This window comes from Myotis daubentonii, chromosome 10, assembly GCF_963259705.1.
Source record: "Myotis daubentonii chromosome 10, mMyoDau2.1, whole genome shotgun sequence".
NCBI classification, from domain to species: domain Eukaryota; kingdom Metazoa; phylum Chordata; class Mammalia; order Chiroptera; family Vespertilionidae; genus Myotis; species Myotis daubentonii.
The window spans coordinates 47,211,819-47,224,550 of NC_081849.1; the positions used below are offsets into that span (position 1 = coordinate 47,211,819).

The window sequence follows — 12,732 nt, forward strand, 5'->3', positions numbered from 1 at the left end:
AATGATCTCTTTGTTCATATTTAATGAGTTCTTTATTGCTCCTACTGTCATAGAGAAAGAAAAAGATAATTTTCAATAAAAGTTTTTAAATATCATTTCAGAGGAGATAAAGGAATTTTTATTCTGTTTTCTCAAATGAAATTAATAGTCATTTTGGAACCTATATTTTAAAAAAAACCCTATACTTTGAAAATTTCCTTAAAAATAAATTATTTTAAAATACAGTTGCTTTTGTCATTTAAGTAAACATTAGCCTAAGATTAAAACAACTATTAAAATTATTGCACAGTTCTAGCTGGTTTGGCTCAGTGGATAGAGTGTTGGCCTGTGGACGGAAGGGTCCCAGGTTTGATTCTGGTCAAGGGCACATGCCAGGGTTCAATACCCAGTGGGGGGGAGCGTGCAGGAGGCAACCAATCAATGATTGTCTCTCATCACTGATGTTTCTGTCTCTCTGTCCCTCTCCCTTCCTCTCTGAAATCAATAAAAATATATCTTAAAAAAACATTGACTGTTCAAAAAATTATTGCACAAAAATTTAATATTATTTAAGTAATTAAATAATCTTATTTTATTTTATTTTTTTAATTAAATCTTTATTATTCAGATTATTACATTTGTTCCTCTTTTTTTCCCCCCATAACTCCCCTCCTCCTAGCTCCCGCCCCACCCTCCGCCCTCACTCCCCACCCACTGTCCTCATCCGCAGGTGCACGATTTTTGTCCAGTCTCTTTCCGCATCTCCCACACCCCTTTCCCCCCCAAGAATAGTCAGTCCATTCCCTTTCTATGTCCCTGATTCTATTATGATCACCAGATTATTTATTCACTTGATTCTTAGATTCACTTGTTGATAGATGCATATTTGTTGTTCATAATTTGTATCTTTACCTTTTTTTTCTTCTTCCTCTTCTTAAAGGATACCTTTCAGCATTTCATATAATACTGGTTTGGTGGTGATGAACTCCTTTAGCTTTTCCTTATCTGTGAAGCTCTTTATCTGACCTTCCGTTCTGAATGATAGCTTTGCTGGATAAAGTAATCTTGGTTGTAGGTTCTTGGTATTCATCACTTTGAATATTTCTTGCCATTCCCTTCTGGCCTGCAAATTTCTGTTGAGAAATCAGCTGACAGTCGTATGGGTACTCCCTTGTAGGTAACTGGGTTTCTTTCTCTTGCTGCTTTTAAGATTCTCTCTTTGTCTTTTGCTCTTGGCATTTTAATTATGATGTGCCTTGGTGTGGTCCTCTTTGGATTCCTTTTGTTTGGGGTTCTCTGCGCTTCCTGGACCTGTAGGTCTATTTCTTTCACCAGGTGGGGGAAGTTTTCTGTCATTATTTCTTTAAATAGGTTTTCAATATCTTGCTCTCTCTCATCTTCTGGCACCCCTATAATTCTGATGTTGGTGCGCTTGAAGCTGTCCCAGAGGCTCCTTACACTATCTTCGAATTTTTGGATTCTTTTTTCATTTTGCTTTTCCAGTTGGGTGTTTTTTGCTTCTTCGCATTTCGAATCTTTGACTTGATTCTTGCGCTCCTCTGGTCTGCTGTTGGGTGTCTGTATAATATTCTTTATTTCAGTCAGTGTATGCTTAATTTCTAGTTGGTTCTTTATCACAACATTGAGGGTCTCATTAGATTTCTTGAGGATCTCACTACATTTATCGGCGGTCTCACCAGTCTTTTCGAGGGCCTTACTAAGTTTATTGGCAGCTTCTAGACAGTTCTTAAGAGACCTTGAAAGTGTGGTTCTGAACTCAATATCCTCCATTGACAGTTTTGTCCTGTTTCTTTGTCTCCGCATTTTTTATGCTTTCTTGGTACACCCCCTAGTGGTCTTTGTGCGCAGTCTTGTTGCCTTTAAGCCTTGATTGATGTCGGCAATACCGGGGGTGATTTGACCTCCAGGCTAACTGGCTATGAGAGTCTGCTGTGTCTGCAGTGGGAGGGCTTCTGTGCTGGATCTCTAGGGCGGTGCTAATCTAGCCTTTGCCTGAGGCTATTCGGCAAATGGCTCTGTGCAGGGCTTGGGCGGGGCGGGTCCCCGGGGATCTACAGGGCAGGCGGAGCAAGCAGTTATGGCTGCTCTCAGTTCCTTCCCCAGGGGCTCTGCCTCTCAGAGTCCCAGCAATGGCTGCAAACCTTGGAGAGAAAGCTGCCTTCGAGTTCTGACCGAAGCCAGACAGTCCCACTTCTCCCGTTTGAGTCTTGGTCCCCAGAGACTCGCCCGGATCTGGAGCTCAGAGTCTGAAACTCCCTCCCGATTGAAAACAACAACCGCGCCCTCCGCCACCAGCCCGCTCTGCGCACGCATTCCTCACCTGAGTATTTCACTTCAGCACTGCGCCTCCTCTGAGTCTGGGTATGATATTCTCTTTCCTCCTAGTTGTAGAATTTCCACTCAGCCAGCCTTCCTGTGGTTCTGGATGATGTCCGTTCTGTCCTTTAGTTATATCTCTGAAGTGGTTGTTCGAGGGCAGCAATCTCCGGCGTTAACCTATGCCGCCATCTTGGTTTCTCCTCTGGAATCCTATTTTATTTTAAATTATAAAAATTTTTTCTTAGTTAGCACTAGCTGATCTATCTCTCTCCCTCTCCCTCTCTGAAATCAATAAAAATATATTAAAAAAATTTTTTTCACTAGTTTAGATGCAGATATTTCACCAGATAAACTACAATAAAACATTAAAATTGAGATATTCATTTTGAAGATATATCATTCATTCTCACTCTACATCTCATAGGATTTTTTTCAGTTCAGTTTTCCATAAGATCATTCTTAAAACCCCACTTCGTGTAACAGAGCTTTGTATACTACTGAAATCAAAGATAAGTCCTTTTGCTTCTCAGAATTTCTATTTAGCAATTACTTTTCACTTCACATTAACAACGACCAAGACAATAGATGCTCAAAGTATGATATGTATGGATATCTCCTTAAAGACTACAAGCTCCCAAAGAAAGGCATTGTATTGTGAATACAAAATGTATATGCACAAGTAAATAAAACATTTGTGTGTTTTATTTCTATTAAGCACCTAAAAAAGAAAAGAAGTAATTCTTAGTTTTCTAAACACTATTTAAATATATTTTTTTTATTGATTTCAGGGAGGAAGGGAGAGAGAGAAAGAGAGAGAGAAAGAGAGAGAGAGAGAAACATCAATGATGAGAGAGAATCATTGATCGGCTGCCTCCTGCACGCCCCCCACTGGGATCGAGCTTGCAACCTGGGCATGTGCCCTTGAATGGAATCGAACCTGGGACCCTTCAGTCCGCAGGCAGCCACTCTATCCACGGAGCAAAACTGGCTAGGGCTAAACACTATTTAAAGCAAACAAATTCTTGTGCTGGTCAACTAATATTAGAAAAAATATGCCGAAACCGGTTTGGCTCAGTGGATAGAGCGTCGGCCTGCGGACTGAGGGGTCCCGGGTTCGATTCCGTTCGGGGGCATGTGCCTGGGTTGCGGGCATATCCCCGGTGGGGGATGTGCAGGAGGCAGCTGATGGGTGTTTTTCTCTCGTCGATGTTTCTGGCTCTCTATCTCTTTCCCTTCCTCTCTGTGAAAAATCAATAAAAAATATATTTAAAAAAAAAAAAAGAAAAAAAAAAGAAAAAATATATATCTATAAGCAAAATGCTTTATCAATGCTCATCACTTCTCTAAAAGATAAACAGATGTGATATAATAAAAAACATTACCATGAAGGTTATATAGTATTTTGTTTTTACATCATTTAATGTTAACATAACCCTAAGAGATTCTAAAAATTGATTTTCAAGAAATATTCATACTTGAATATTCTTAATATACATATTTCCAGTGACATGAAAAAAAGAAACAAAGGCTAAAGTTAGGAAAAGAATAAAAGCTACTAATATATGAAGGCAAAACTGCTAAGGCAGAAACAAATGTGAGGGGACTGGGAGGTTAACTTGAGCTAAAAATAATTAAGCTATAACTAGAGTTTGCAATATGCTTAGACTGGGTTTTAAATAAGAGTTCAAGTTACTAAGTATAGGAAATATGTGGCATTTTGTTATATGCTTCATTCTATTCAGGAAAATACTTAGACATAAATGATGATATGCTGCCTAAATAATGAGGCCTTACAAATATGCAGAAGTGGTTCTCAATTGGAGAACCACCTATTAACATCATCCCATAACATCCACTACTGGGAAAGGACATGCGTGTCTCTTTGCTCAAAGCCACCCAAAAAAGTACCTAATTGGGATCATTTGAAAATCTATAGGGGCCTGGCTGGTGTGGCTCATTGATGAGCATCATGGTTCAATTCCCGATCAGGGCACATGCCCGGGGTTGTGGGCTCCATCCCCAGTGTGGGGTGGGCAGGGGGCAGCCGATCAATCATTCTCCCTCATCATTGATGTTTCTCTCTCTCTCTCCCCCCCTTTCCTCTCTAAAATCAATAAAATTATATTTAAAAAGAAGAAAATACATAGGGGCCTTTCTAGTGGTCACTATGACTGGGGGAAGGGAGGTATACAAATGGCCATTTAGTCCCCAATAGGCAGGTCTGTTAACATCTCTCTACTATGCTACTCAGTCCTATTTAACAAAATGCCAATGTCTTTTAATAAGAAACACCTGCTAAATAGAGTACAGAAGTGCAAACTTAAAAAGACTTTTGCAATGAAGAATCAGTATGTAAATATAAGGATCATAAATTTCCTATCAGAAGTTGAAGTCAACAAGATGATTTATTTACCAGTTTATAAACTACATGCTAATAGAAATTACCAATAATCAGAAAATAAATCTTCATAAATACCTCCCATCTCCCCCTCGTCCAAAAGCACATTATCTTAGGATTCTGTAAGATATTCCTGAGACCAAAAAGAAAGCTCTCCCTTCCTCCATCCTTCAGCAATGTTTCTCAATCTTTAAAACCCATGTCAAGCCCTGGCTGGTGTGGCTCAGTTGGTTGGAGAATCGTTCAATACACTGGAAAGTGACGCTGGATTCCTGCTCAGGGCACATGCCCAGGGGCCATAAGGAAGGCAGCCAATTGATGTTTCTCACATCCATGTTTCTCTCTCTCTCTCTCTCCAATCAACAAATAAGCATATCATCTGGTGAGGGTTAAAATAACAAAAACAACAAAATCCATGCCACCTTTAAATAACCAAAGCAACCCACAAACCTTACTGTCCATAGTTGAAAATAACTAATAAAATGCATTTTATTTTTATCCCTACCAGCCAAAATGACTTTTATCAAGTTGCCTTTAAGTTTTTATTGCTTTCATTTTTCTAAATTTAATTTAATATACTTTTAAAAGAATAGAAATAATAGTTAACACCTATAATGCTTATTTTGTGCTAGACGCTGTGCTAAGTGCCTTCCATAAATTACCTCATTTTATTCCACACACACCCCCCCCCCAACAAATCTGATGATGTAGGGATTATTTTTATCCCCATTTTACAGATGAAAAAACACAAGTAGAGTGTCTAAATTACTTGCCCCTTCCCCATTCTCCTGAAACAAATCCACTATTTTAAAGCATTATAACATTAAAGAGGAGAGATGGGAACTAAATATCAGGAATTCCCCTACAGGGATTTTTGACCATAAAAACCTCATTCTTAAATTGGTTAATGGCAATAAAAAGAGAGGAAGTAATAAATGAAGCCGAATAGAAAATACCCACTAGCGCTGCTGCTCCTCAGCTTGATTTCTCCTTGTCCGTTCAATTCGTCACTTGTCCATAAACCTCACTGATAATTTTAGAATTCTTTTAAGTGGCATTCTACTCTTCAATTTAAGATATTTGATAATCTTCAAATAGCTTTCGAAGGCAATTGCACTAAATTTGGCTGACAGAGAAGGAACTAAGTAAGAAGTGAAACTGGCAACCAAGTGAATTCCTACAGTGAACAGCAAGTACATTCAATGAGCTTATTTGGGGAAAGCACCATATCCCTAGTGTATCTAAATAGGCTACATATTCGTTGTTACTGTGGTTCTATAACCCAATTCTAAGGGGGAAACATTAAGAGGAAAAGAAGATCACGGAATGAACTGTTTTGTATTGCTATGAAAACATTTTTGAGTTTTTGACCTTTCCTCCAAATGAGATGAGCACAGCAAAACCGTGAAAAGACTAGACGAAGGGAGAAACGGTGAAGACACACCCATTCTCCCGGGGTGAGATGAGAATGGAAGTGAGAGAGAGCTGGGCCAGGTCGGTCAGACTGCTGTGCGGCTAAAAGCAAACCCAGAAAGCACACAGCCTCTAAAGATGGAGAGAGGCGCAGCGCGGAGAGCTGAGCGGGAACGGCGTGCGGTGCCCAGGTATCCCAGACGTGACAACAATAAACACGCCGCCCGGGTGGGGCAGGACCACAGCAGCGGGGGCGGCCGGGCACGCCTCTCCGCTCCCAGAGCTGCCACCCAGCCTGGGGCGTTGGCCGCTGGGAAGAAATAAATTCCTTGCCTGGAGAGACCAGATGCGGAGATAGTCCAGCCTCCCGCCTCTGCTTTCTCGCTGGAGTCTGGATCGTGCAGCTCCACGTCTCACCCGTGCGGGCGGCCGAGCACCTCCCAGGCCGCTACATTCGCTTCACCGGGTGGGACAGCCACCTGGGGGCGGGGGACCGTCCCGCCGTCTCATTCCTCCTTCCCTTCCCTCTCCCAGCGGCCGGGCCCAACTTCCTGTGACAGGAAAACCCTGGGTCGCCCGCGAAGTTGCCGGATGTGTCCGGCCGCGCTCCCGACCCCGCGCCTCCAGAGCTCGGAGGTCTGGAGCTTGGAGAACCTCTAGCCCACGGGCCGTTTATTGTCCTGCCCTCTCTTCGCACCTCAACACCATAAGCGCCTCACCCTCTCCCGAGCTAGGGGTTTCCAGATAGTCCCAGGCCTTCGCTTTCCATCTCGCCGCTACCCGGGCGAGGGAATCGCTTCCGGGTTCACACCCGTGACAGCCTCGCGGGTGGCGGCGGAAGAGCTTCCGGGTCGGCAACCGAGCTGTGGCCGTTACCTGCTGCTTCACGCTGGGGCTGCGGGACGTGTGGGGCCGGTGGCGGGAGGCTCGGGTGTCGGCGGCGGGCGCGCCTGCAGCTGAGCGAGGGGCGGGTACGGGAGGAGGACCGGAGCTGGGCGCGCGCGCGCCAGGCTGGAGCATGAGCCGGACTTGACCGCGAGGCGGAGGCGAGAGCCACCGCCCCCTGTTCCCCTCCCGCGAGAAAGGCGGCGCGGCGGCCGGCGAGGGATGGGGGGCGCCTGCTGACGGAGCCTCGGCGCGGACGCCTCCGGCTCACGCAGCGTTCCCGCGGGTCCCCGGCGCGCACCCTCGGCCCCAGCAGCATCCGCCCGGCGGGCGCACCCGGGCGGGCGAGGAGGGGGCGCCCGTCCGGGTGGGTGGGGCGGGGAGGGTAACCGAGGTCACGGACTCCGCGGGAGAGGCTGGGGCGGCCGCGGCGGTGGCGGAGCTGCGGGGTCCTGCCGACCCTCACCCTCGGCCCGGGAAATAACCGTAAGTCTCCGCTTCGCCGTACGGGTCTGTTTGAGGCTCACGCAACCCATTGGGGGCTCCTGGTTCCGTGCTGCCCGGTTCACGCCCTGCCTGGCTTCCAACGAACGTGCCTGCCTGCCTGCCCTCGCGGAGGGCTGCCCGCCCGTCACCGCTCCTCCGTCGGCCCCCCGGGGCTTTTCTCCCGGTGAATGTGCCAGCCTCCGCGGCGCGTCCCATCCTCCCCGTTCTGGGTGCCCCTCCTGGTCCCTGTCCTCGAAGGATCGGTGTCCCCCCTCTTTTCCTTCCTGCACCCCAGTCTTCACGGCCTCCCCCGCCCATCCTTTGAGACGTGGAAAGGCTGCGGGTCTTCGCGGGCCGGAGTCTTGGGCGGCGGGATGGAAGTGCCGTGCAGGGAGGGCTGCGATGGGTGGGGATCCGTGCAGATGGCTCGTGTGACTTTCATTTTTGGAGCTTTTGCCACCAAAACAAAAGAATGGGCCTCTTTCCTTGGACCCTGCTTCCTCTCCCTTCCTCTAAGCCGTGTGCTCTCCGTGGCTGCTTTGAGGCTCGGGAAATTGGAACGAGAGCAGTAATGAACCATCTCCCGAGGAGGTTTGGAGAATTAGTCTCGCAAGCTCCGTTCCCGCGGAATGGGATATTGAACAACCTTGTATTGAAATCAAGACCCGGTCCACAAGGGCTTTAAGAATAAATCTGATAAATGGATGTGAAAACAAAAGTCTGATGTTTCAAATGTGTTTTGGAATTTAGTTCTTAATTTACAAAGTGTGTGAATGATGTGAAAATCGATTGGAAGGTTTTGTTTCCTTAGTGGTAAAAAACAAAAATCCCACTGAAGTGATTTTTAAGGATTTGTATCAGATTATATTTGGTAAGATATTATTTTAAATCTTTAATTCCAGAGAGGCCCTTTTTAAAATTTTTATTCGTTTGGATCAACCACCTACAGATGTTACACACCTTGGTGCTATGACCTCCCTGCTTCTTAGTTAAAAAAAAAAAAATTAACTGTATTTCCAGATTTTGGACTAGGCATTTTTTTCTCATTAAAATTTGATTGGCTTTTTAAATTGCCACTGCAGAAATTAGATTTAAAAATATTTTTAATGCTGTCAGTGACTGGACAATAGCTCTTACATGCCTTCATGCACTTGAGACTTTTCAAGGCACCATTGGAAGCAAATGATAATTTAAGAATAATTTTACTCTGTGTTGCAGATTTTTTGTTATTCTGTAAACTTCTGTAACATTGCCTGTTAGCATTGTTTCTTGTTTGTTTCTGAAAACATTGTCATTTTGTTAAAGGTAGATGTGTCTAATGATGATTTTTTTTGTTTCTTTTCAAAACCTTCAAGCAGTTGATTTGAGACTGTTCACAGATTTTAGTTTGAAGTAGGCTCAGGACTTGCAGCTCCCGCTGTCTCTCTGGAAATGTACTTTACTGACCCGGCTCAGGAACCCAGCGCTGTATGAAGTTGAGTGTGTTATTAAGTGTGCCCTTCATAAAGTCCATCAGTTTCCAAATAGAAGAGTGTGGTGCTGCCCTGGTCCGTGTGGCTCCGTTGGTTGAAGCGTGGTCCAGTGCACCGAAGGGTCGCAGGCATCAGGTCAGGGCGCATACCCACGTTGAAAAATAAAAGAGTGGTGCTGTAGTGAGGTGGACAGTAACTTGGAAAGGTCTTTTTTTAAAAAAAGCCTACTGAGCCCTATTATTCTTGGACGAAAGGTACGGAAGATAGGACTGTATTTTCATATTACACTTTTTCCCTTGCCCACTGCACTGAGGACTTTGAGTCTTCAATACCAAGGGTTTCCAAAACCTTGAGTAGACTGTGCCTAAGTGTGGGCTCTAACAGGTGACTGCTGAGACATGGGAGAGTTTTGTTAGATACTCTTTTATACTTCTTTTGTACTGCCCACTTTTGGAATAATTGATTTTCTTTCTTTTCTGGGGTGTGCACTTGAACTTGTGAAAGTGAAGTATGTGTGTTTACAACTTAGTTGTAGTTAAAAGTTTAAGCTAATTTTCATGTACATATAGATGGAAGAGCTATGAATTAAACTTATCTGATTCTCCTTGACTGGAAGTTAAAAAAGATTCCTCAATGCTTTGGGTACGTTTTCCATTTTTCAGGATGTGCACAACATTTTTTTTTTAGCTGACATTTAAAAATACTCTAATATTAGACTTTTTATGTGACACATTTGCCAAAACAGATTTGAGAGTGGCTCAGTCATTATTAAAAAAACCAGTCTGAGGTGAATTTTTATGCATGGTTCTGAAAATGCTTAGGTATTTTATTTTCTTTCTCAAAGTGACTTGCTTAGGGCATAGTAATTTTTGGACTGTTTATTTTTCAGACAACCTCAGACTACCTCTTTTTTCCCCCTTTCCAGATAACTTCATACTCACTTCATTTCAGTAAACCTTTATTGAATACCTACTGTGTGTGCCAGGCACTGTGTTAGATTCTGGGACTATAAGGATAAATAAGTTCAGATTGCTTTCCTCACTGAATTTGCCAAATTTAGATATTTAACTATGAGTCTATCCGCCTGCCTTTACAGATTTTTCTAATAGGTTTTTAAGTCACTTGACTGCATTTCAGGGTTGTTTCACATTCTTGCTATAATAATAAACACATTTGCCTGACTAGTGTGGTTCAATGGTTGAGCATTGATCTATGAACCAGGAGGTCACTGTTAGATTCCCAGTGAGGGCACAGGTTGTGAGCTCCATGCCCAGCAGGGAGTGTGCACGAGGCAGCTGATGGATGATTCTCTCTCATCATTGATGTTTTTTCTTTCTTCCTCTCCCTCTCTGACATCAGTAAAAGTATATTTTTTTTAAAAAAGAAGAAACACAGTAAATACTATTATGTGCTTAATTCTTGCTAGCACCATGCTAAGTCCTTTATGTACATTATCTCATTTCGTTCTTAGAACAGTTCTAAGAAGTATATTTATCTCCATTTAAAAACCGTACCAAAAAACCCCAAGCCATACAGATTCTGGTTTACAGTAATGCTAAATTTTGTTTTATTTGTAATATGCTAGAAAAGATTTGACCTTACAGTTTCTCCTTATGGGGAAGAAGTTGTAATATAGTTATAATAGTTTTTAAGTTCCCTAATAATGCTTTAAATTGAAGAATTCTTTTATGAGATATTGGTAACTTTTGTTTTCTAAAGCAGATGAATTGTTATCAAAATGTAATTTTCAGTTGTTTAAGCCTTTGACAAGTCACATCTGAAGTTTATTATGGTTAACCATAACCAGTCTTCAGGCATACATAACTCCTTTTTACTAATTCAGCAAGGTGATCCAGGGTCTATAACATGTATTAAAAAAAAATGTGTGTATTCTTTAGGAAGGACAGAGTATTGAGGAATATGAAGTCTATTTAGCTGTAATTTTTTTTTTTTTTTTAGTTTAATTTTGACATCTATCTAAATGCCTTGGAGAGTTTCTGTTTCTGTAATGAAAATATATTCTTTCACATTTATAAATGATCATACTCATCTATTAATAAGATAATGCTTTATTAGCAATTTCATATGTTTCATTTTAATAATTTTTCAGACCCTCTCACATTTTTTAAGGATGGTCTTCCACTGTCAACTCTTTTCACCAAAAGCCCCATATGTATTCTAAAATTGTTATTTTGTTTTATTTTTATTTTTTTTACCAAAAACTCAACAGTTGCCATTCTTTAGGCTAAGACCTTTTGTTACTGGTTACACACTCTTCTGTTTTAGGACTGTAGGGCAAATAATTATTCCTCCTCTAAGTTTCTAAGAAAGGTAATCCTTGATATTTTTCTATGCTCAGTCTGATATACATATTTTAATTTGACATAGGCAGTTTCTCCCTCCCTTTGTAGCAGAGTCCTTGATAATCAGGTCACTGTATTTTTCTGATTGGAACAATGTTGTGTGTAGAATTACTGTTCAAAGACAGAACAATGATTAAATTATAATGTGTTAGGTGCTGAGACCACAAAGATGAATGAGTCAAGATTCCTTTCCTCATTGAACTGTAAAATGCCTGTTTAAAGTCCATGAAGAGAAAACATTGAGATGCTCTTCTATAAATAGACGTAAAAACATTGCCCTCCTTATTAATGTATCGCCTCAGAACATTGTAAAGGAAGGTACGTAAATAAACATATTAAATAGGGTTTTCACTCTCTCATGGCCTCAGACAATAATGATTATTGTTTATTCTAGCACTAGATATTCTATATTACATCTTTATTTCACATTTTATTATTTTGAAATAATTTCAAACTTTAAGAAAAGATTCCAAAACAGTACAAAGTACTCTTTCACTCAGATTCTACCATTGTTAATTTTTTTACTGCATTTGTTCCATCACCTGCTCTATCTCTCTCTTGCTCTCTCTCTGTTTCCATACATATATTACATACGTGTGTAAATACATACCCATTATCATATTTTTTTCTGAACCTTTTAGAGCAAGCTGCAAACATGTTCATTCCATCACCCATAATCTCTACAGTGCCTATATCTCAGAAACAAGGTAATCTTATATAGCCAGCATTTAACTCTCCAAATTAGAAAATGAGCATTGGTCCAACACTACTATCTAATCCAGTTCATATTTCATGACTATCCCAACAATATCTCTTTCTTTTCTGGTCCAGGATCCTTCTCAGGAATACTGGTATATGTTGTATTTAGTTATATCTCTTCAGACTTCTTCAGCTGCTTTTTTCCTTGAAAGTTTGAGAAAGTACAGGCCCTACATTTTGTAGGATGACCCTCAATCTAGGTCCATGTGATATTTCCTCATGACTTCAATCAGGTCCTGCATTGCTGGTATGAATACCACAGAAATGGGGTTGTGCCCTTTTCAGTGCATCTAATGCAGAGGCATTCAGTGTCAAACCATACCACTACTGGTGATTAATACCTTGGTCATGTGGTGTACTTTCATATTTGATCAGTATTTGTGGAGAGGTAGTCCAAAATTATGCTATCATCCTGTTTCTCATCAAACTTATGCTTACTAGCCCTAGTGGGGGTGTCAGTGATGACTCCTACCCTAATTCACCACTTTTATGATAATTTCCAAATGGTAATTCTCTATTTGTATTATTCCTTTTACATGTATTGGTATTTTTTTGGTAAGGTAGAACTTTCCTTTCTCCCATTTATGTATTTATTTGTTTATTAAATCAGCAAGAACTCATGGTTTTCAATTTTATT

The 12,732-nt window shown here is 41.8% G+C and overlaps 2 protein-coding genes across 18 annotated transcripts in view; one reads left to right on the forward strand and one right to left on the reverse strand.

The window, feature by feature from the left end:
• Positions 1–7,334, reverse strand: part of KRIT1 (KRIT1 ankyrin repeat containing) — a 38,649-nt gene extending 31,315 nt beyond the window's left edge. For 6 of the 13 annotated variants that reach the window (XM_059712290.1, XM_059712282.1, XM_059712280.1 and 3 more), the window contains exon 1: positions 7,007–7,334. In XM_059712290.1, coding sequence (XP_059568273.1) covers positions 7,007–7,334 — 328 coding nt within the window. The other 7 variants (XM_059712284.1, XM_059712278.1, XM_059712285.1 and 4 more) reach the window with 7 other exon arrangements.
• A 33-nt stretch (positions 7,335–7,367) lies between these two features.
• The window catches only part of ANKIB1 (ankyrin repeat and IBR domain containing 1), a 128,604-nt gene continuing 123,239 nt past the window's right edge, over positions 7,368–12,732 (forward strand). For all 5 annotated transcript variants that reach the window (XM_059712271.1, XM_059712272.1, XM_059712273.1 and 2 more), the window contains exon 1: positions 7,368–7,501. The gene's annotated coding sequence lies outside the window, so the exon portion shown is untranslated. The remainder of the gene's footprint in view (positions 7,502–12,732) is intronic.